Source organism: Mandrillus leucophaeus, unplaced genomic scaffold (assembly GCF_000951045.1).
Source record: "Mandrillus leucophaeus isolate KB7577 unplaced genomic scaffold, Mleu.le_1.0 Scaffold329, whole genome shotgun sequence".
Lineage (NCBI taxonomy): Eukaryota > Metazoa > Chordata > Mammalia > Primates > Cercopithecidae > Mandrillus > Mandrillus leucophaeus.
In genome coordinates, this window is record NW_012103465.1 from 1516430 (window position 1) to 1541510 (window position 25081).

Consider the following 25081-nt stretch of genomic DNA (forward strand, 5'->3'; position numbering starts at 1 on the left):
CAGATGCTCAACCAGTATTATAAAAAGTAGAGCTAAGGGAGGTTGAAGTGATTTGCTTAACACCATATAGCTTATAAGTGACAGACCCGGGATTCTGATTCACCTACATCCCATTAGATCATATTCAAGTCACTATCCCTTTAGTTCATATCTCTAACATTTTAGGGCAATATTATTACCGCTTCATAAGAAACAGGACAAAAACCACATTAACTGAATGCTAACTTGAAGTACCTACCAACCAAAACAAAGACAGAAATATAATTTAAGCTCAAACATTAACAATATTTTCCACGTGAAATAAATTGTCTACTTAGATTTAACACAATTAGTTAATAACCATCTAATTAATTAGCATTGTTAGTAATGCTATTTTTATACTGAACATTTTTATACTGAGCTATAAATTTAAAGAGTATGAATTTGTTTTATTACACTAGCTTCTCTAGATCCCTTTTTTCCCATGATAAAGTTTCTCAACTTCTCTGACGCACTTTTGCTTTGCTATTTTTACATCTAATATAGATATCTTAAAAATTAGATATTTTAAATATCTAATTAAAGTAATTAAAGAAACACTCCATTTTTCAAAATGTATTTCTAAAAGTGCTTGGGAAAATTAAGCATAATCACGAGTTTTAAATATTGTAACTGTCTACGAAATCAATGAACCCATAGGCAACAAACTCTCAAAGTCAAGGGAACCTCAAATTCAAGGAAAAGCCTTGAAAATAAGCCCAAAACAAAGACCAAAAAAAAATTCCAAATATTATTGGTAAAAAGGCTTTTCATAGAATTATTATGTTATGAATGGTCATAAACAGGACTGTAACTGATGATCTTATCAGTCCCATAAAAAAAAAATTCATAAAAAGGTTATCACTGGGATCTGAAGCTCAGGCTTGTTCAAAGTAAAATTAATTTATTTAGTATTACTTTCCAAAAAACTTCACAAATAATTTTGCTCTATCAATTCAACATGCAGATTTCATAGATATGTTTACAAACAAGAAGAAACATGTAAATCTGTATTACGGTTTAATTCTGCTAATGATGAGATACAAAGTTAACTTGAGATTCACAAATGGGACAATGCTTCTTTAAACCTAATTATATTCATAAGCATTTTTATTTAATAATATAATTCTGTTCTTCATACTTTCTTAAGTAAGATATTTTCCTTGATTTCTCTTCTTTAATCCTACTATTTATAAATAGCTGAAATTACTACTAATAAAAAGCACAGATTTAATAGGATCCAAAGCTATCAACACTTAATAACCTAGAAACTCCAAGTAATAAAGGAAGACAGAGAAAAAAAAATCATGAAAAATCATGTCCTTGGTTAGATAAGTAGATTTACGAGAAACAGCTTGACCAATCTGTAAACCAGAAATAAAAAGTTATATATATTACTACTTTCAGTTTTGAGCCTTTTTTTGTTGGTTTGTTTGTTTTTTCAACTGGAGAACGTTCCATTTTTCTCCATTTGACACTTTGAGGTTAATATATAAATTTATTATATGTTAGGGGAAAAACAGATTCCACTCTATCTCCTGTGTCCCCCTTCAATCTCTCACCCAGGCTAGAGATGCAGTGGTGATCATAGCTCACAGCAGTTTTCAACTCCTGGGCTCCAGTGATCTTCCTGCCTAAGCCTCCCAAGTAGTTGGGACTACAGGCACATGCCACCACACTTGGCCTGAGGCTTACTTTTAAAAGTCACCTGTTAAAACTATACTTTACAGAAATAAAAGATAATATTTTAAAGCAACATTTAAGAAAATTATAAAATGATGAAAAGTTGTACCTTTGTATTTAATTTAAAAATTTGTGTTCTGCCCCACATTCAATAATTAATAGGCAATCATAATATGAATTTGGGTGAGTTTAACAGTTTTAAAAAAATGCTGATCAGTTGATTTAATTAATCTAGGTTTTCTTAGAGATTGGGGTGGAAACTGCGGGACTTCAGTCTACTAGGATATATATCCTACTAATTAAAACAAAAAGCAAAGCCACAAACTGGCAAATCATAATTTTGAGTTTAGTACCTAATTTCTAATTTTTAGTGCTTTTGTCTTTTTCTTGAGAATCATTTAGTTTGTATTTTCTAGCAATGAGGTTTGTGAAGTAGTCCAATTGTACCACTAATTCCTTATACAGACCTGTTTTAAAAATAGTCCTTTAGAGTACCTGTAATTCTTAACTATCATCTGTTTTATGTGTTTTTCAGACAAATTTATTTTCTTGACAGTAATTATCAAGACAAGAGTTGATGGGAAATGTAGAGAAAATCAGGCAAAACCTCAGAATTCATTTTTCTCTAGATGATTTTCTAGGTGACAATAAAGTGGTTTAAACTGGATACCTTTTTAAAGAGCTCATATTGCTTAGAATACATAAGGCAAACTTTCAGTTTTCATTTACTTAAAGATAAAATACTAAATAAACACCTATGTCTATTGACTATAATTTATTAGTAGTTCATATTGCCACTTTTTAAACTTATTTCAGATTGGCAAAGTTATTTATTTTAAGATGTTCTTCTTCTAATACAACTTCAGATGCCCAGAAAAATTGCAAGAATTATACAAAACACTCCTTTCCACAGATTACTTGGTTGCTAATATTTTACTACATGGATTTTACCATTTTTCCCTCTTTTTTTAAGGTTCTATATTTATTGATGTTCATACTTAGAGTCTGAGTTTAGACAGGGCATAGGAGGTTCAAGGACCACGTTTTAAAATTTGCTAGTTATTTTGCTCAAAAAAAAAAAAAAAAAAAAAACAAACAAACTCCTTTATATCCTGGGTGCTCTTCTTTGCTTTCCTACTTTTGCTTGTGACACTTCTTGATAATGCATAGTGATTGACAGAGCTAAAATTAATCCATCTTGACATAAAGTATATTATGTTCTTTGCCATGGGGCTGCCATGTTTAGTACTGCTGTCAGAGGGCTTATAGCACTTAACAGCTTATCTTGTTTAATTCATTTGACTGCTTTATCTCTGGAAGTAGAGCTTGAAAGCTCATGAAGTCAGGTGACTTGAGAATGACTCTTGGCCAAAAAAAAGGGCTACAGCAAGGTATGTTAGTTAAAATATTAGACTTAAGACTTAGCAATGAGCTACTAGGCAGCCAGGACAAAGAGAGAGGCTCCAGTTTGCTCTAAATAGAAAGCCTATCAGTTCATAAGGGCTGTAAGGAAAATGAACCATCAGAGTCTTTTCAGAAACGGTTTGACTGATGTCAACACAAGTTTGGTTTTGTTTTGTTTTGTTTGAGGCAGGGAGAGAGTGTTCTGCATGGGGATGGGGGTTTCTGGTAAGTGGAAAGCCTGATAAATTCTAGAAGATATGTAAAACCTTCAACACACATTTTCAAAGAAAATACAAAGGCATAACTTGTGCATCTATTTCTAAAATCAGCCCTGCATTTTAAAAAAGGTACAATACTTAATTTTCAGGGACAGGAAAGTAAGTGTTCCATTAAATTAACCCTCTGATATAACGGTTCAATTTGATATAGACGTTGAAATTTTTTGATGACCAATTCACTTGGCTACAGAAGAATCCAGGAGAGATGATTCTCAAACTGTATTCCATAAATCCCTAGAGGTTCCACAAAGGCATGGCAAGAGCTGCTATCAGGGGCAAGTGGAAACTAGCAAGGAAGGCCCAAGTCCTTTCCCTTCCACGTACACAATGATGCTATCAGAATACCTCAGTGTTTCCATTATTTAATATATTTCTCCAATTCATACTGAGCATTTACTACTGGCCAAGTATTTACTGGTTTCATGAAAGAGCCTTTGAAAAAAAGAATCATTTGCTAAACAGATAATATGTGCCCCACTCCTGAAAGCAATGTAACATCAAGCTCACACACATTCATTTTCTAATTACTGCCTTGGAGTATACCTCTCAAATACAAGCACAGGCTGTCAAGACCAAACATAAGACTTGTTTATCCAAAACAAGTTATTTAAATTCCTTTAGGCCAAGTTTCCTCATCCATAAAAGGCAGATAATACCAATTACCTTATAGGGTTGTTTTAAGCTTGAGAAATAATGAGCTGTGGATTAAGCATAGGGAATGGCACATAGTAAGATGCTCAGTAGATGGTAGCTTCTATTACTATGATCCATTGTTTCAATTGGACTTCTGACAGAAGTAAAATGGTAGGTAAATTCAAAATGATAGCTATTATTGAAAACTTAAATACCTTATAGTACAGACGGAAATATTATTCATAAGCTGAAGATACCAAGACACCTGTTCAGGTGCCACCTAACACCCTACTTCAACTCTTATCACTCACCCCTCCCATGCTCTCCCCCAGCCATACAGACTCTGTTTCAACTCCACAAACCCACCAGCTCCTCTCTTGTGCCAGGTCTTCATACACACACTTCCCTGAATAAACACTCTCTTTTATTCCCTCACTGTTACCTCTATTCCTCAAACCTTAGCTTAAAAGTCAGTCCCTCTGGGGAAACTTCCTCGACCAGTTCATACTATAAATGACAAATTTGATCTGGACCTTAAAGTTTCCCTTTCTTTCATACACTGATGACAAACAGACTCAGCCATACATTGCGATCTGTTAGAATGAGGGTGTATTTTTAGCACACATAAATAATTCCTCTAATTTGCTGTGGCAAAAGGTAGGTGTTCTGTTTAAATTACGTTGCAAACTATTCAAATTATATCTAAGTGCAGGTGCCAGTTATCCTAAAGTTTTCTATTTTCTACTCATGTAAAACATTTTATAGGACACATTGAATTTTCCCAGCAAAAAAAAGTACTAATGTTAAAATTGATAGTTTGATAGACAAATTAGATATTAATAGGAAAGAAATTACATGTCTCCAAGAACAAAACTATGGAATCAACTAATGTAAGTCTATACATAGTCTTACACAGTAAGTGATTTGTTGAAGAAGAAAACTCCTTGCTTGGTGCAGTGGCTCATGCCTGTAATCTGAGAACTCTGGGAGGCGAAGACGGGCAGATCACCTGAGGTCAGGAGTTCATGACCAGCCTGGCCAACATGGCGAAACCCTGTCTCTACTAAAAGCACAAAAATTAGCTGGGCATGGTAGTGTGCACCTGTAATCCCAGCTACTCGAGAGTCTGAGGCAGGAGAATCACTTGAACCCAGCAGGCAGAGGTTGCAGTGAGTCGAGATCACATCATTGCACTCCAGCCTGTCTCAAAAAAAAAAAAATAAAATAAAATAAAAATAAAGAAAGAAAAGAAAACTCCTTGCAATTCAACTCTGGGACATCCTTGGGAATAGTTGCACTACAGGAATAGTTTAAGCCTCTTCTAACTAGAAACTCAAATTCCAATAAGGTCATCTAAAATAATAATATATTATTTCCACCCTAATTTCCTAAAGTCTTCTATCCTATCACAATGCCACACTTGAACCAAAACTATTATATTTTATGAGGTAGATAAAATGGTGGAGGTATCTTTATTGAGAAATCTTCTGGCATTTTTTCAAATGACTGATGACTACACTGGGTGCCTATTCAAAGTGAAAGACACCACCACCACCCCTGCAGATCAGATGAAGTTGATGTTGGTTCTGATCTGGAGTCTGAGCGTCCTCGACTCTTAATCCAGTCCAATACAAGGAAGGAGGAAGAAAAGTTCTTGCCTAGTAAAGAAAATGAAGCACTGGTTTGAAGACTAAAATAGCTACAGAGGATAAGTTACTTGAAAGTGAGAGCAAAGAGAAAGTGGCCAAAAGCCAATGTTACAAAAAAGGGAGTTTAAAAACTCCTAATTTTTTTATTAGAAGATCATGAACTCTACTACTATTACTACTATTAATAATAACAATGAAAATAATAATAGCAAAAAATAATAAATGTATTAAAGGCTTATTTACTACCCTAAATATTTTAATAGAAGTATTATTTAATATTTTTAGCTAAAAATGAACAAGATAGTGTTACAACTATTTTATAGATAAGAAAACTTGAGTTTCAGAAAAGCCAATAAGTTGCCCAGTCATATAAGTAAAAAGGGCTAGAGTCAGGATTTGAATTTATATCTTCCAACTATAAAGCCCACTCAGTTTCCACAAAATCTGCTTCCCTTTATGAAGCAGTCCTCAAAGAAATACAAGAGGAAGCCCAGAAGCCATGGAAGAAAAGAGAGATAATAGTCAATAGTATCAAGTGTCAAAGAAAAATCCAGAAAGATCCTCGAGAATAACGTTGGATTTAGCTTGCTCAGAAGTGCACACGTTTCAATAGTTGGATGGGCAGAATCCAAATTTCATAGGATTAAGAACTGAACATACAGAAAGGAAATGTAGTAGGCAAGTTCAGATATCTCTATCAGGAAAACTGGCAGTGGGGGAATACCTAATGAAATAAGTCAACTGAGTAGGAAGAAAATGAAAATGCTAGGGAGGGGACACATATGAAGGCACCACAAATGAGTCATCTGATTCAACCTTCTGCAAAGAGGCTCTTGTGCAACACTGTTCCATATCCCTCACTTCCCAGGTTCCTCTCCCACTCACCTTTACAGATTGCCTTATTTCACTTGAAATCTTTCATGCTTTCCTTGACCAGAGATACTTTCTACCAGTCTGTTTTTCTTGTGAATTCCAACTTTTCCTTCAGCATGCAGCTCAAGAGTCACATCCTTCACATTACTGACCCTCACTCCCAAAGACAATCTTCCATCTTTGCTCCTAAGCACTTTGTATCCAATTCCATCAAACTTGTATTTTCTTCAAAAGCTGGCTTCCTACCCATCAAATACCATCTCAAATTTCCTTAGAAACCCCAGCATTTAGCATAGTGCCTGGCACATTCGTCTTAGAACATGGTATCTAGAACTGATCATGATGATCTAACTCTGGATAAAAAAATATTTTTAAAATTACTTAATAGAGAATCAAAGCATACTATTACTCAACTACTTAAATAGTACAGCTCTCATTTTCATAAACATTCAGTAGAGATGGACAACCAAAGGGCCTTAATATTAGATTGGTACAGCAAGATTTGTTTCCATTGTAAATCAGCACGGTCCTTCAAAACACCTTATTTCTTTATATTGGATACCAAAATTTTGCAGTTCTGGTTCTAAAAATAAATCTTTCCAAGAGCTAAAATCATTGTCTTTTTTTTTTTTAAGACATTTATTTGGAATTCATTTTAAAATGTAACTCCACCTTTCAGGATGTCTGCCACAATCTTAATTATGAGAACACTGTCCCCCTCAGGGAACCAAGCCAATGGGAATCAAGTCCCAAATAAGAGCAAACCAGAAAAAAATGCCTTTGTTTCAGCTGCTTATATGAAATAATGGTCTCAAATGAAAATAATTCTATTCATGTCCATCAATGCTAGGATTCACAGAAAGCAAACCTCTTGACCTTGAACAGAAAAGAAAGATAAAGACAAGAATGATGGAGTGCACTATCTTGGGCATAGCTCCCTAAACTAACAAATTCATCTAAGATATTTTTTTAATCAAAATTTGATCCAAGAGAATATTCTGTTATGAATTTAAGCAAACTATAGGCAATTTAAAAAAATCACTACTGATTGTTTTCACAGCAATAACTTTATCATAGATATAATTCTAATTATCAGGGTTTCTTGCTGGTTGTAATGACATACTACTTAGAATACGGCAAATAGAAGTGAAGATGGAAATGACACAGTATTGAAACTATGGTCTAAGGAATGTGAGGATCTGAGAAGTATTCATATTAAACTTAAATTACTAAAATCTATTTCCTAAAGATTAACAGATCATTTTGTAGATACCCAAAATAAAGAGATCTAATGGAGGCTATTCATTTAAAACTTACCCTACTTGAAGATTGCCCTTCTCCTGCAACCTAATTTACAACTCTGGTTAGATTTGTTCCCCAAAGAAAATGTCATTTATCTTTTTGACCACAAGGATAATATGCTCAGTTTGCAGGATATACCATCTTTTATGTGGAAAGGGTAAATGTGTGACAGACTGATACCAACCAAAAAGAACCCAATATAGCCAACTAGCTATCCTATTCCTTTTAATGACTCAGATTATGAACAAAGTGTCCTTTTCTATTCTACTCAGGCAATTTATAGAAAAAACAAAGGTTCTTTCCTGAATATGGTCTTGAAATGAGCTTTTATCGCATAAAAAGGGGTTTCAAATATCCCAATTACAAACCAAAAATCTACCAGAAACAAACTCTCTGAGTCCCTTAGCAGGAAAAGGTAAAGACTACAATTTCTAATAAAAGAATTTCAGCAAAATTGAAAGCTTCTTTGAAAAAAAAAAAAATCTGGCTTTGAATTCAATAGAAGTCCCTCAACCCCAGGGTTCCACTGTACCTTACGTGTTACATTTAGAAGAAACAATATAGAGACAATACATTTGCTCATTTTGAGATAGAAAGATTTGTGCCCTTCTCCAAGAAAGAGGTAAGACAGACAGAGGTAGCACAGAGGAAGACTTCTGTTGCGAAGGCAGTTAAAACTGAAAAACCTAAAAAGGAGAAAAAAAAAATCTTAGAGCCGTGGTCAAGATGGTTTAGAAATTATCCTCGATGTTAGCAGTACTTGTGGAATACCTGGAGCCCAAGACTATAACAAGGAATAAAAGTTCTGACTTCTTTCAAAGTTCTACCTTGAAAATAAAACTAATCTGGCTGGCTATGGAATAGCAGGAAGACATTTTCCTTTGTCTTTCTCCTGGATGTTTAACTCAGTTCTAGGACAAGCAGGGGTTAGACAATCTCCTAGGTTGGGGCATAAAATGAAGAACAACGAAAATCTACAAGAAACTCTTTACTGAATCATTCAAGAATGAAGATTGAGAAGGAGCAATCCATTGCTAGTTATATTCTATAGAGACCCATCAGTCCAAAAAGTCTTTATAAAGATGATAAGACGGGTAATATCAAATTTTGAGTTCCTAGTCAAAATACTAAAGATATTTTTATCGATTTTATTGAATTGGACAACAATGTCTGTATCTGGAAATAAGATTCTACGATGTTCTGTGAGATAATGAAAAGACAGGAAATTTCATATAGCATTTCAGATTGAGTATCCCTAATCCAAAAATCAAAACGCTGAAATGCTCCAAAATTCTAAACTTTTTGAGTGCCAGTATGATACCACAAGAAGAAAATTCCACACCCGACCTCAAGTAATAGGCTGCACAAAATTACTTAAAATATTGTTTGAAATCATCCTCAGGATATGTGTATAAGGTATACATAAAAAGACATATATTTCATGTTTAATGCCAGGTGCCACCCCCAAGATCTCTCATCATGTATATTGCAAATATTCCACAATCTGAAAAAAATTCCAAAGCAAAAGTACTTCTGTTCCCAGGTATTTCAGGTAAGTAACATTTGCCCTGTACATAGTAAGATCTTGCTATTCTCTGTTCAGAATTCTCTATCCTTGAACCATATTGTCTAAGAAAGTGTGACAAATGGATACTTGAGGTCATATAAAATAAACAAAAAACCATAAAAACAATTTTAGAATTGTTTTATTCAGTACTTACTACACAGTGAAATTAGAAGTCTTATGGCTTTGAAGAAACAGAAGAAGTGTGTAACACTGGAATCCTGAAATTTTCTGGTTTCTCACTGATATGGTTTGGCTGTGTCTCCACCCAAATTTCATCTTGAATTATAACTCCCACAATTCCCACATGTCTTGGGAGCAACCCTGTGGGAGGTGATTGAATCATGAGGGGTGGTACAGTAAATTGGTACCAGTAAAGTGGGGCACTGCTGAAAAGATACCCAAAAATGTAGAAGTGACTTTGGAACTGGGTAACAGGTAGAGGTTGGAACGGTTTGGAGAACTCAGAAGAAGTCAGGAAAATGTGAGAAAGTTTGGAACTCCCTAGAGACTTGTTGAATGGCTTTGACCAAAATGCTGATAATGATATGGACTATGAAATTCAGGCTGAGGTGGTCTCAGATGCAGATGATAAACTTATTGGGAACTGGAAAAAGGTGACTCTTGTTATGTTTTAGCAGAGACTGACACCATGTTGCCCCTGCCCTAGAGATTCATGGAACTTTGAACTTGAGAGAGATGGTTTAGGGTATCTGGTGGAAGAAGTTTCTATGCAGCAATGCATTTAAGATTTGATTCTTGGGTGCTGTTAAAGGCATTCAGTTTCAAAAGGGAAACAATATAAATGTTTGGTAAATTTGCAGCCTCACAATGCAACAGAAAAGACATTCCCATTTTCTGAGGAGAAATTCAAGTCAGCTGTAGAAATTTGCATAAGTAATGAGGAGCCGAATGGTAATCACCAAGACATTCTTGACTGAAAGGGACCAACACAGAGCTCGGGTGGTGGCTTCAGAGGGTGCAAGCCTCAAGCCTTGGCAACTTTCCACATAGTGTTGAGCCTGCTAGTGCACAGAAGTCAAGAACTGAAGTTGGAGAACCTCTGCCTAGATTTTAGATTTTAGAAGATGTATGAAAACACCTGGATGTCTAGGCAGAAGTTTGCTGTAGGAGCAGAGTCCTCATGGAGAACCTCTGCTAGGACAGTGTGAAAGGGAAATGTCAGGTAGGATTCCCCACACAGATTCCCTACTGAGGTACCACCTACTGGAGCTGTGATAAGAGGGCATCTGTGTTGTGGGAAGTCAGAGACCCCAAACGGAGGAACCGGCTGGAGCCGTGGCAGAGGAACATAAATTGTGAAGATTTCATGGACATTTATCAGTTCCCAAAATTAATACTTTTATAGTTTCTTATGCCTGTCTTTACTGCAGTCTCTGAACATAAATTGTGAAGATTTCATGGACATTTATCAGTTCCCAAAATTAATACTTTTATAATTTCTTATGCCTGTCTTTACTGCAATCTCTGAACATAAATTGTGAATATTTCATGGACATTTACCAGTTCCCAAATAATACTCCCAAATAATACTCTTATAATTTCTTAGGCCCGTCTTTACTTTAATCTCTTAATCCTGTTATCTTCATAAATTGAGAATGTATGTCAGGACCACTATTGTACAAGCTGATTGTAAAACATGTGTGTTTGAACAATATGAAATCAGTGCACCTTGAAAAATAACAGAATAACAGCGATTTTCAGGGAACAAGGGAAGATAACCATAAGGTCTGACTGCCTGCAGGGTTGGGCAGAATAGAGCCATATTTTTCTTCTTGCAGAGAGCCTATAATTGGATGTGCAAGTAGGAGAGATATCGCTGAATTCTTTTCCCAGCATGGAATATTAATTAATACCCTGGGGAAGGAACACATTCCTGGGGGAGGTCTATAAATGGCTGCTCTGGGAGTGTCTGTCTTATGCAGTTGAAATAAGGATTGAAATACGCCATAGTCTCCTGCAGTACCCTCAGGCTTATAGGGTGGGGAAAAGATCCTGCCCTGGTAAATTTGAGGTCAGAACGGTTCTCTACTCTCAAACCGTTTTCTGTTGTTTAAGATGTTTATCAAGACAATATGTGCACAGCTGAACATAGACCCTCATTAGTAATTCTAATTTTGCCCATTGCCTTGTGATCTTTGTTTTGCCCATTGCCTTGTGATCTTTGTTTTGCCCTTTGCCTTGTGATCTTTATTGCCCTTTAAAGCATGTGATCTTTGTGACCTACTCCCTGTTTGTACATCTCCTTCTCCTTTTAATGTCGTTAATAAAAACCTGCTGGTTTTGCGTCTCAGGGGACATCACAGACTCTCCGATATGTGATGTCACCCCCAGCAGCCCAGCTGTAAAATTCCTCTCTTTGTACTCTTTCTCTTTATTTCTCAGACCGGTTGACACTTAGGGAAAATAGAAAGAACTTACATCGAAATATTGGGAGTTGGTTCACCTGATACATCGGTCCTCCAGACCCCAGAATGACAGATCCACTGACAGCTTGAACTGTGCACGTGCAAAAGCCGCAAACACTCAAGACTAGTCCATGAAAGTAGCCAGGAGGGAGGTTGTAGCCTGCAAAGCTACAGGAGCAGAACTTCCCAAGACCATAGGAACCCACCTCATGTATCAGCATAACCTGGATGTGAGACATGGAGTCAAAGGAGATCGTTTGGAGCTTTAAGATTTGACTGCCCCACTGGATTTCAAACTTGCATGGGGCCTGTAGCCCATTTGTTTTGGCCAGTTTCTTCCATCTGGAATGGCTGCATTTACCCAATGCCTGTACCCCCATCATATCTAGGAAGTAACTAACTTGTTTTAATTTTACAGCCTCATAGGCAGAAAGGACTTGTCTTGTCTCAGATGAGACTTCGGACTGTGGACTTTTGAGTTAATGCTGAAATAAGTAAAGACTTTGGGGGACTGTTGGGAAGGCATGATTGGTTTTGAAATTTGAGCACATGAGATGTGGGAGGGGCTGGGGTGGAATGATATAGTTTGGCTATGACCCCACCCAAGTCTCATCTTGAATTGTAATTCCCACATTTCCTGCATGTTGTGGGAGGTAACTGACTCATGAGGGCAAGTCTTTTCTGTGCTGGTCTCATGATAGTGAATAAGTCTTATGAGATCTGATGGTTTGAGAAATGGGAGTTTCCCTGCAAAAGCTCTCTCTCTTGACCTGCTGCCATCTGTGTAAGACGTGACTTGTTCCTCCTTGCCTTGTGCCATGATTGTGAGGCCTCCCCAGTCACATGGAATTGTAAGTCCCTTAAGTGCTTTTTCCTATATAAATTACCCAGTCTCACATATGTCTTTATTACCAGCATGAAAATGGACTAATACACTCATCATTCTAGTATATTAGGTTGGTGCAAAAATTAAATTAAAATTAATGGCAAAAACCACAATTACTTTTGCATCAACCTATATATAATATTGAAATGTCTCAAAATTTTAAAACATTAGCTATAAACTTTCTCTTTATGTCAAAATCGACAAAGCAAAGTTACAATGAAAAATTGAATCAATAGAAGTAACTACCTTTGACATCAATATCATAATTGCTATATCCATTACGGGTCAGTAACAAAAGCTAGAAACTTTTAAAGGATTTTACTATAGTTTGCAAACCCAAGATAACAGCAGCACATTAACAATTCAAACATTATAGGCATGTCAGAGGAGTAAGGAATTACAGCACTAATCTTGTCAGTTATAGACAATTTACATCCACAGGGATACCGCTGGAATATACTCGGGAGCTTAAACCTAACACTGTTCTACTTAAGAAAAAAAAATAATAATAATGACAAAGAAGAAAAACAGGCTTCCAAATAATTCTGGGAGGACAACATAACAAGGGTCTCCAGGCAAATATCACAACAAAAAACTGCATGAAATAAAACACTTTGTTGACAAAAAGAAAATGAGAGTTCTCACCTTCTTTGCTTGGTGTAAAGGAATATAAGGTATCACCTGCCTTGAATGTCCCAGAAGAAAAAGCTAACTTGAGGAACTGAAAAATATGCCTGCTTGGGGGTGAGCCATATGGTACAGTACAATGTTTTTTCCAAAGTGTGGTCCAGGTGTACACAAGATTAATTTTTATGAGGTCAAGATTGAAGTGTTGCGGGGGGGTGGTGAGGGTGTGTATGTATAATCTTCTATTTATGGTTAGTGACACTGATTTTCCACTTCTGACAGAAATCCAATTTTTTGTTTTTAATATGTATTTAATATAAAACGTGATTCTATTTAAGAAGCAATCAGGCTCCCTCTACCAACCCCTATGCAGTAAGGTGACTGGCCTTCCCTAACTTTAGTAAAATGTTTGGAGTTTGTTCTTTGGTTTAATCTCTGCATTGAGGAATACCAAGCACGGGTAATATCACATGAAAAAAGAGAAAGATTAATTAAATTAGTGCAATAAATACCCAACTCTTTCCCCAACTCAGCTCCCAGGCAGCCAAGCATTCCCCTACTAGGCAGGAAGTTGGACAAGTCTTCTTAAAAAAATTGACCAGCCAAAGAGGAAAAACAAAGATACTGAACATCAGAGGGTTCTTAATTAAAAAGCCTCGTCAGTGAGATGACCCCATTTTGAAGTCAATAAGACTCACTCATACATTCAAATCAGTATCTTATACCCACATTTTAAAATATGGATAAACACCCACAGATTATCAGACATCAGAGAAAAGCTGTTAACATGAAAGACAGAGACATAGTAAAAAACAAAAGAAAACAGAATAGGGTACCTTAAAAGAGACAAGATAAAGAGAAAAAAAAATTCAACAACTTAAAACAAATTAGTATCTTCAGAGAGGAAAAAGAAAACCATGAAATAAAACATAATATTACGAAAAGGAACACACAGGAACTTTTTTAAAGTTCTTGAAAATTAAAAAAAAAAACTGATAGAATTTAAAAATAATAGAAAGGCTGAACAATGAAATTGAAAATAGAACAAAAAAAGTCCAGAAAGTGAAAAACACAAGAAAACAGAGGGGGAGGGAATCACAAATGAAAAAACTGAATAAAGTTTCCCAGAAATGAAAAAGCATGAATGTCCAGACTGAAATGGCCCATCAAAGGTTCTAGCACAGTATTTGAAAATAGGCCCGCATCAATGCACATCATCAAAAAGTTCATAAAACTGGAATTTCAAATATTCTACAAAGTTTCAGAGAAAAAAAATCACATAAACCACATAAAAAAGATCAGAAATCAAATTGGTGTTTGGCTTGTCCATGACAATCCTGCAAACCAGAAGAAACACAATCATTAAATCTAAGAAAAATAAATGAGTTTTACGGGAAAGGAAGGTAATCAATGCTTACTACAAGGCTGGATTTGAAAAGCATTTATATATCATGGTAGTGTAAACACTGAATACTTATTTACTAAAATTAAAACATAACATAGATTGAGACATATGAAATTATTGTTTTTGTACATAAAAAAAAATACGGTTCGATCTGTCAAGAACATGAGGAATCTGAAGGGTGGGCGGGTGGGTCAGGTTGTGTGTTTGTGTGTTAGGGACCAGAAGAAGAGTATGCTAAGATAATGCTTTAAATGCTTAAAACTAAAAATTCAAGATGCAGTAAAATATGTATATTATCTTTAAGTAAATGGAAGTAAATATCAAAATAACAAGCTTAAAGAAGTCAGTGTAGTTGCCTATGAGGAGTGGTTTGTGGGAGAACGGGGAAGGTTAAAGACCATATTTTTAAAATAACAAACTGTGCGAAATTTTTCGACTCTTTACACTATTATATGACCTATTAAGACCTGGTGTAAATATTTGATAATATGTAAATTCAATAAAAAGAAAACTTTTTTCATGTTTACAGAAGGCACCTTCTGGAGATAGGAACACCATTTTCATCACACTCTTGTTAGTGATAGGCACTCTCTCAAAACCATTCTTCCATAGAGATGAAAACCAGAGTGAGTTAAATGTTCAACATTGCCTTTAAAAAGATAACTGTTACCTTTTAAAAGTTAGTTATAACAATGTCTGCATTGTTCTTTACTTGCTCTTTGGATGACATGACATAAGCTATCCCTTTCTCAATACGGTTTGGAGTCTTAAAATTGGTGATGGCATTACTAATAGCAGAGCCTTTTAAATCACCATTTTGAGGACTCATTTTTAATGGTTAAAAAATATATAAAAAGATAAAAACATAACCAATAATGTGGGCACTAAACAACGGGTACACATGGACATACAGATGACAATAATAGATACTGGGGACTCTAAAAGGAGAGAGGGTGGAAAGGGGATAAGTGTTGAAAAATTACCGATTGGGTACAATGTTCGCCATCTGGGTAATGGGTACCCTAGAAGCCCAAACCCCACCATTATGTAATTTATCCATAAAGCAAACCTGCATATGTATCCTCTGGATCTGTAATTTTAAAAAAGACAGAATATGTTTAAAAGAAATAAAAGAAGCATAAGCAATAGATTGAAACATGTAACACTGTTTAAAGATCAAAACTACATATAGTTCAATCGAATAAACTGGGAGCTTGTGGGATGGGAAAGATGTATATGTATATATGGTAGAGTATGCTAAGATTTTTTTTTTTTAATGTCTAAAAAATAAACACAAAACGGCCAGGTGCAGGGGTTCACGCTTGTAATCCCAGCACTTTGGGAGGCCGAGGCGGGCAGATCACGAGGTCAGGAGATCGAGACCATCCTGGTTAACACGGTGAAAGCCCATCTCTACTAAAAATACAAAAAATTAGCCGGGCGTGGTGGCGGGCCCCTGTAGTCGCAGCTACTTGGGAGGCTAAGGCAGAAGAATGGGGTGAACCCGGGAGGCGGAGCTTGCAGTGAGCCGAGACCGCGCCACTGCACTCCAACCTGGGAGACAGCAAGACTCCTATCTCAAAAAACAAACAAACAAAAAGAATAAAACACAAAACGATTATTTCAGATGTCTTTACTTATCCCAAAAGCCAATGACTTCTGTACGATTCCACCACACTCCCTGCCCAACCCAATTCTATATCCTTTAAAGAATATAACCTTGTATCTATCATTTACAAAAATGTCCTTCATCATCTATAACCCATCTATATCCTTCTCCCTAACCACTTATTTATAATTGTAAGAGCAACGTTTGCTAAAGAGTCTCTTTAATACTAAGAAATTATAGGCAAATCTTGAATCTCAAGATAATGTTATATGACATATGATCTTTCTCACTTATGTTCTCACCACTCTTTAGAAGAAATCACAGGCCAGTGTGTTCACAATCCACATACATGAACAGCATTACTTTGTCAGTATCTTTCCAAAACAAGTCAACTGCCCTGCATATGAATAAGACCTGTAGTAAATATCTGATGATAAATTCGCTTCCAACTTTTAAATGGCATGAGTCAGATCTCCAGACCTTTAAGATTATTCTATTTTCATTCAACAGTATTTATCAGCCACCTAATGCCAAGGCACTTTCTAAAATACCACAAAGGCAAAATCCCTGCCTGGAAGGTACATACATCCTATTAAGTACTACTGTGAGCCACCTAATAATGAATAATATTGCTGACATTTCAATACAAAAGAAATAGAAAGTTGTGATAAACAATGGGGAGCGAAGAGAAGGAGAAAACTTTGGGTGGTCATGTCAGAAAAAATAACTCATTTCAGGAGTCAAGACAGGCTGTTTGAGAATAGAGATTGTAACTTAAGTATTCATTTTTGTATCCCTATAGCCTAGCACAGAAAGAAGCTGGCATATCCAAGAAATGCTCAAGAAACATTTGCTGAATGAACCTAAAAACTGAAGTATGCCTGTCATAGCAAGACAGTAAAGTCCAAATAATCTTTGGATACAGGTATGTTGGACAGCCAATATAATGAAAGTAACAGCATCTTATCTAAGTTCAGCAGCTCCTTACCTGTTGTTGTACTGGTACTTGCTGTACCACCTGCGTAGGCACTGCTGCTTGACTAGCCACCGAAGTTTGTAAGGTCACTGTCGAGCCTGTGTCTGACCCAGTCTCTGATGTCTGCATGATGGTCTCTGAAACAGATTAAAATGAAATTAAAGTTTAAAATGTTACTCCTCCATGACTAGCTTCCTTACAATTGTTCTTAAAATCCTATACTAAAACTAACTTTCAACTCTTATACCTCTTATCCCAACATACTACCATGACAGTCCATGCACATATGTATATAGTCATTTTGACCACTTAATAAATACAGAAAATTACTTATCCACGTTCTTTAAAAAAATTCCCATTAGCACCACTTATCCTGAGACTATCTGGGTTAAATTTCATTGAAAGCTACCTTCTATCTCATCTGTTACAAATTGTTTAAATCCCTTCATAAACTATCATCCAAAATTATGTCAAAATGCTCTTATAAGCCAATAAGCCACCTGGGAATGCATATCAGAAGATAAAACTACCAATAAGCCACCTGGGAGAGCATATCAGAAGATAAAAGACATAGATTTGGAAATTCGCCTTCTATGGACTATATTCGACTCCCCACTCCGGTTTTGTTTGATGTAAATGTCACGAATTCTACTTTCTAGACACTTTTATAGGCTGTCAGGATGTCACCAGAGCATAATTTAGAGTAAATCATTTCTAAGGTCCTTTCCAACTTAAAACAAACAGAGAGTCAAATCATGAGTGAATTCCCATTCACAATTGCTTCAAAGAGAATAAAATACCTAGGAATCCAACTTAAAGGGATGTGAAGGACCTCTTCAAGGAGAACTATAAACCACTGCTCAATGAAATAAAAGAGGACACGAACAAATGGAAAAACATTCCATGCCATCCCCATCAAGCTACCAATGACTTTCTTCACATTATTGGAAAAAACTACTTCAAAGTTCATATGGAACCAAAAAAGAGCCCACATTGCCAAGTCAATCCTAAGCCAAAAGAACAAAGCTAGAGGCATCACACTACCTGACTACAAACTATACTACAAGGCTACAGTAACCAAAACAGCATGGTACTGGTACCAAAACAGAGATATAGACTAATGGAACAGAACAGAGCCCTCAGAAATAATACCACACATCTACAACCATCTGATCTTTGACAAACCTGACAAAAGCAAGAAATGGGGAAAGAATTCCCTATTTAATAAATGGTGCTGGGAAAACTGGCTAGCCATCTGTAGAAAGCTGAAACTGGGTCCCTTCCTTACACCTTACACAAAAATTAATTCAAGATGGATTAAAGACTTAAATGTTAGACCTAAAACCATAAAAACCCTAGAAGAAAACCTAGGCAATACCATTTAGGAAATAGGCATGGGCAAGGACTTCATGTCTAAAACACCAAAAGCAATGGCAACAAAAGCCAAAATTGACAAATGGGATCTAATTAAACTAAAGAGCCTCTGCACAGCAAGAGAACTGCCATCAGAGTGAATAGGCAACCAACCTACAGAATGGGAAAAAATTTTTGCAATCTGCTCATCTGACAAAGGGCTAATATCCAGAATCTACAAAGAACTCAAACAAATTTACAAGGAAAAAAAACCCCATCAAAAAGTGGGTGAAGGATATGAACAGACACTTCTCAAAAGAAGACATTTATGCAGCCAACAGACACACGAAAAAATACTCATCATCACTGGCCATCAGAGAAATGCAAATCAAAAACACAATGAGACACCATCTCACACAAATTAGAATGGCGATCATTAAAAAGTCAGGAAACAACAGTTACCGGAGAGGATGTGGAGAAACAGAACACTTTTACACTGTTGGCAGGACTGTAAACTAGTTCAACCATTGTAGGAGACAGTGTGGCAACTCCTCAAGGATCTAGAACTAAAAATACCATTTGACCCAGCAATCCCATTACTGGGTCTATACCCAAAGGCTTAGAAATCATGGTGCTATAAAGACACATGCACACATATGTTTATTGCAGCACTATTCACAGTAGCAAAGACTTGGAACCAACCCAAATGTCCATCAATGACAGACTGGATTAGAAAATGTGGCACATATGCACCATGGAATACTATGCAGCCATAAAAAAGGATGAGTTCATGTCCTTTGTAGGGACATGGATGCAGCTGGAAACCATCATCCTCAGCAAACTATTGCAAGGACAAAAAACCAAACACCGCATGTTCTCACTCATAGGTGGGAACTGAACAATGAGAACACTTGGACACAGGAAGGGAAACATCACACACCAGGGCCTGTTGTGGGACTGGGGGAGGGGACATGTATACATATGTAACAAACCTGCATGTTGTGCACATGTACCCTAGAACTTAAAGTATAATTAAAAAAAAACTATTTGGTGATCTAAAACAATTAATGTATATCCAAAAGCCAACTGATATACCCTAAACTTAGCCAAAGAATCAAGTTAACTAATTTTGTGTATCGTATAATATGGTACTAAAATCAAAATTTGATTATAGTCTTATACAAAGATAGCCCCAAATCCATAACATTTAATACAGTTGAAAGATGGGGGAGACTACTATCATGTAAGTGAGATTTGTAAACAAAGACATGTACTTTCTCTCATTCACAATTAAACATGTCACGTTTCTCAGTTTTGCCTGACCTGCCAACATAGGAGTAAATTTTGCATTGTTTACTCTAACAAGAATGCTTTCTCCGGCTTCCTGGCCTTGACATCCCCTTTTACTACTTATGCATTCAATGAAATGAATATGAATTTCCTTGTTATTGAGCAAAGACCAGATTTCTCTTTCCTGGAGGAATGGAGCAAAAGAAACAGTGTTTAACTGATAGCATAAGAAAAACACTGCATCATAGTTTAAATCTATATGAAGTATAGTGAACATGAAGTTTCATTAAGAAATTTTTGAAAGAGTATTCAGTTTTTCAAGGAGAAAATTAATCCCTCTTGGCATCTTTTGTCACAGCATGACTTCTTGTAATTTTCCCCCAAAACCTTCAATCATATTCAATTTCAGAAACGGACCTCTAAAGACAACACATGTATTTGTCTTTTTTATAAATGAGGACACTAAAGCCCAGAGAAATTAAGAGACTTGTTCAAGGTAACAGGAGTAGACTTGGGACTGCGCTTTTTCTCTTTGAATCTGTGCTTAATTTTCTTTCTACACTTTGACATTGGCATCGTTCTAAGTGATTATTTTCTCATTCTTTTGTTAGTCAACCCCTAAAGCGGCACAATAAACCTTGTACATACAAAAGACATAGCAGTAACAACTAGCATTGATTGTTTAACATATGCTAAGAATTATTTTAAGTGCTTGATATATTTATTAATTTAAAAATTAATCCGTGTAACAACCCAATGCGGTTGGTATGATCATAATTTGCATTTACAGATGAGGAACCTCAGGCATAGAGAGCAAAAGTGACTAGAGGTTTACAAAATAAAAGGAAAGTGATACATTCAGTGGCTAATTCTCCTAGATGGGTTAGCTAATGTTCAGCTCCAGCTTATCGTATGTGGGAAACTTCCTTCCATTTTCCAAAAGAAGCTGAGAATCCAGATTTTTATGTGAAATCTCACAAATGGTGGTTTATTTAAATGTAGTACTGATCTCCAAACACACACGCACACACACATACACACCTTTGAACTAGCATTAAGACCACATAAATGACCAAAAATGTTTGCGAATGACAGTATTTTTTACTACACAAAATTCTTGCCTAACGAGTATTACTAGAGGACCTACAGTTCTCAAAATTTGTGGAGAGAATACACAAATTAAGAACCCAGTCTGTGCCTCTTCCTCTTTCTTCTACCATAGACGGGGGGTGGTTAGGGGGAGTGGGGAAGAAAGCAAAAGCCAGGGTCCTTTGATTTATTATATATTTATATGTCATTTGTGCCATAGCAGAGGAACTATTAGTAAGAGTGAGGCAATGCTTTTCTGGAAAGAATAAGGAATGAACCAGACATTAGATATCATCTTCTGTGAGGTTTTTTTCAGTCTCTCTTGCCAACTCCAAGATGGCTGGTGGCCTCTGTCAGTTTAGTGTACAGATGAGGAAGACAGCGTTGCCAGTTATAGCTTCGCCTTTAAGCTGTTCAATTAAGAGTAGATGAATTTCTTACAATGATGTCACTCGCACTAAATCTGCCTATTTCCCCCAAAGCTGGATGGGAATGTTCCAGAGGCTAACTTGTTTGTGCATACATTGTATTACAGACTAGTCTGCATACTTTTTTGGTAAATGACCCATACTTTGACATCTACTGTTTTAGATCAAACACATGCAAGAATGTAAAGAAAAAAGTTCTCTTTAAAAATTAAAACTACCTTTAAAGTAATTCTTAACAACTCCCAATAAGCCTCCTGGGAGAGCATATCAGAAGATAAAACACATAGATTTGGAAATTGGCCTTCTATGGACTATATTTGACTCCCCACTCGTGTTTTGTTCGACTCAGAGTGATTACAAAATTCTTAATTGCTAACATTTGAAAATCAGAAAACTTTGTACTAGAAAACAAATTTCCAGGCTGGGCACAATGGCGCAAGTCTGTAATCCCAACACTTTGGGAGGCCAAGGTGGATGAATCACCTGAGGTCAGGAGTTCAAGACCACCCTGGCCAATATGGTGAATATGGTGAAACCCCATTTCTATTTTAAAAAAAACAAAAAAATAGCTGGGCGTGGTGGTGGGCGCCTGTAATCCCAGCTACTACGGAGGCTGAGACAGGAGAATCCCTCGATCTCAGCAGTGAGCTGAGATCACGACACTGCACTCCAGCCTGGGTGACAAGAGCAAAACTCCGTCTCAAAACAAAACAAAACAAAACAAAAAAGTTTCCAGAATTTCTTGAAATATCTGAAAGTTTTAAAGAGGTGAGCACATATTATGTGTTCTACAGGCAAATTATTTAAATGGCTATACTCTTTTCAATTGACTGGCCTCTATAGGAATTTGAGTTTGTGACTCATTCGAGGGTAATCAGAAATCTATTTCTACAAATAAAGATTGAAAGTAGAAAACTGCTTTTTGAGGGGGCCAGGCGCGGTGGCTCTCGCATGTAATCCCAGTACTTTGGGAGGCCAAGGGGAGCAGATCACGAGGTCAGGAGCTTGAGACCAGCCTGAACAACATGGTGAAACCTCGTCTCTACTAAAATACAAAAATCAGCTAGGCGTGGGGGCGCACGCCTGTAACCCCAGCTACTCAGGAGGCTGAGGCAGGAGAGTCGCTTGAACCTAGGAGGAGGAGGTTGATTTGAGCCGAGATCGTGCCACTGCACTCTAGCCTGGACGACAGAGAGAGACTCTCTCTCAAAAAAAAAAAAAAAAGAAAGAAAGAAAATTGCTTTTCGGGTTTAAAACAATATTGATGACATTTATACTAATTTTACACAGAAAAGTAATACCCAAGCTTAGACCATTTTACTGCTAGAAATGTATCACTAGATTAAAACTATGATTTTCCTCATTTTAAAAATGAGTTAACTGAGGCCCAGAGATGTTACATCACTTACCCAAGGCCATATAGACACTGCACAAAGAGAAGTAAAGAAAGGCAAACTGATGAATTTTTAGAATGAGATGGGGAAAAAAGAAAAAGTTGTGAACTATTTAATAGGAGGAATCTTTATAGAATAGAGTGGGGGAAATAAGATAGGTAAAAAAACAATGGTTGTAAAACATAAAGCTAGTGGAGTCATACAGAACTTTCCATCTAGCCTCCAACTATATCTATAAACCACATCCAAACTGTTACATAAAGCCTAGTCCTGCACAACCAAGTATCACATCAAGTATCAACCAAGTCCTAGCACATGTTCTATTTATTCCCAAATGACTGCTCATAGGTCTGATCGACTTGGTTCCTGGATTATTGGGTCATGCCAGTTGATAAAAACTTAGCCTCTCTTTCGTGTCTCCATTTTCCTTCATAAACACAATTTCATTTTCCTCTGATTTCACGATCTTCGGTCTTGACAGAGAGAGGCTCTCTTTGCCATGCTTTATGACATTAGAGGGTATCAATCACATCCGTTCCACAGATTGACTGAAAAGATCATAATTTGGCCTCTCATTTAATAGGTCTTTTCCTGGTGCCAGGCATTACACTAAGTGCTTTAAATACATTTTCTAGTTCAATCTTCAGAAGAATCCCCTGATGGAGGTGTTATCCCCACTTAAGAAATAAAGAAACTGAGGCACAAATGGATTAAATAACTTGCCAAAAGCCACAAAACTAGAAAGAGAAAAAGCCTGAATTCACTTGATGTCTGTCTGACTCTAAAGCGCATGATATCAACCAGTACATAGACTGCTTTGCAATATCATGATGGTAGGGCTTCCAAAGAAAAGCTAGAGACTGTTGGTCTAGACAGCAATCTTTGGGGTTCTCAATCGATAGTACATGATTTACACTTCCAACAACAATAGAAAGACATCCCCTCTTTCTGACACCAAAGTTAGGAAGTATTTCTTCTCTTTCAACTGAGACCATATAACCCAACGAATACGTATCTTTCCAGAGGCATTTTTAGTGATTAATTCTGAAGACCTGATAAAAACAGCAGATCAATTAGAATGTTAAAGGATGTTTGAGGAGTATAACTCTCCTGCCAAATTCTGCTAAACAGATCACTGAAGCCCACTGACATATTCATAGTATTCTGGTAGGCTTCCAACATTTCTGCAAAGTAAGGATCATCACAGGAGAGCAGTGTCCTAGCATGCTCCATTTTAGGTTTTGTTTTATTCCCAGCATAATCACTTATGAGTACATTTGAGGTGTTCCCATTCATCCAGCAGTGGTTTCTGGTGTTTTGTTTATGTTTGGGAGTAATTTGGTTAGTTTACTTTCTTCACAGCCTTCTTTCAAGTGATATTTGTTTATCAGTCACAAATGCCATCACATTAATCCATTTTGATAAGCTAAATAAACCCCTGCAGTTTGTCAATGATGCAGCCCATATGTAAATGAGTTGTATATTCTTACAGGAGAGATATGCACAATTTCAGTCTAGTCATTCTCGTCTAATGTGGCTGTCAGGTGTGTCATGAGCAACAGATGCTTGTTTGACAAAGGACCTTTTTATTCTGGCTAATTAAGCAGTTGGACACACCCGCCTGTTAACGGTTCTGCTTTGTACAGCCAGCTCTGACTGAATCATTTGAATCTACAGCTAAATAGGCCACATTTTGAAAGAAGGCTAATTAACCCCTAGGAGAAGGAAAAGATATTGCAAAAACCCAGCTGCTGAATGGAACAAGATTAGCATTTCTTCAACCTGATGGGTAAAACCTAGGCAAAGCAAATGTGTTTGGAACAAACATGTATTATTGCAAGTTTTAAGGCATTCGAATGTTCTTTGTGGAACTTCCTGAACGTTATTTAATACACTCAAATTCACAGTTGGATTCCTTTTATCACTCACAATGTACATGCCAGATTAAATGGATTAATAGTCTGACCTAATCAATTACTTATCAAACACAACTATGTTACTGGGCTAGCTTAAAAATAGGTAGTATCCACCTAATTTTTATTGGGGTCTTTCATCTTGAAATAATTTGCTCTCCTAAAGAGCAAAGTGTGCAAAGTTTGGTTCCACTACACTTACTGTATTATTTTTAACACTGAGGAATGTAACAGGTTTTAATTCAGTATAGAAAACAAAGACCTGTAATTTAATTTTC

At 36.4% G+C, this 25081-nt stretch overlaps 1 protein-coding gene across 3 annotated transcripts in view; it reads right to left on the minus strand.

Annotated features, from left to right (window-relative positions):
• RFX3 (regulatory factor X, 3 (influences HLA class II expression)) overlaps positions 1-25081 on the minus strand; it is a 309220-nt gene that overhangs the window by 164130 nt on the left and 120009 nt on the right. For all 3 annotated transcript variants that reach the window (XM_011988353.1, XM_011988354.1, XM_011988356.1), the window contains one exon: positions 17349-17473. In XM_011988353.1, the coding sequence (XP_011843743.1) occupies positions 17349-17465 (117 nt within the window). In that variant the 5' untranslated portion in view covers positions 17466-17473. The remainder of the gene's footprint in view (positions 1-17348; positions 17474-25081) is intronic.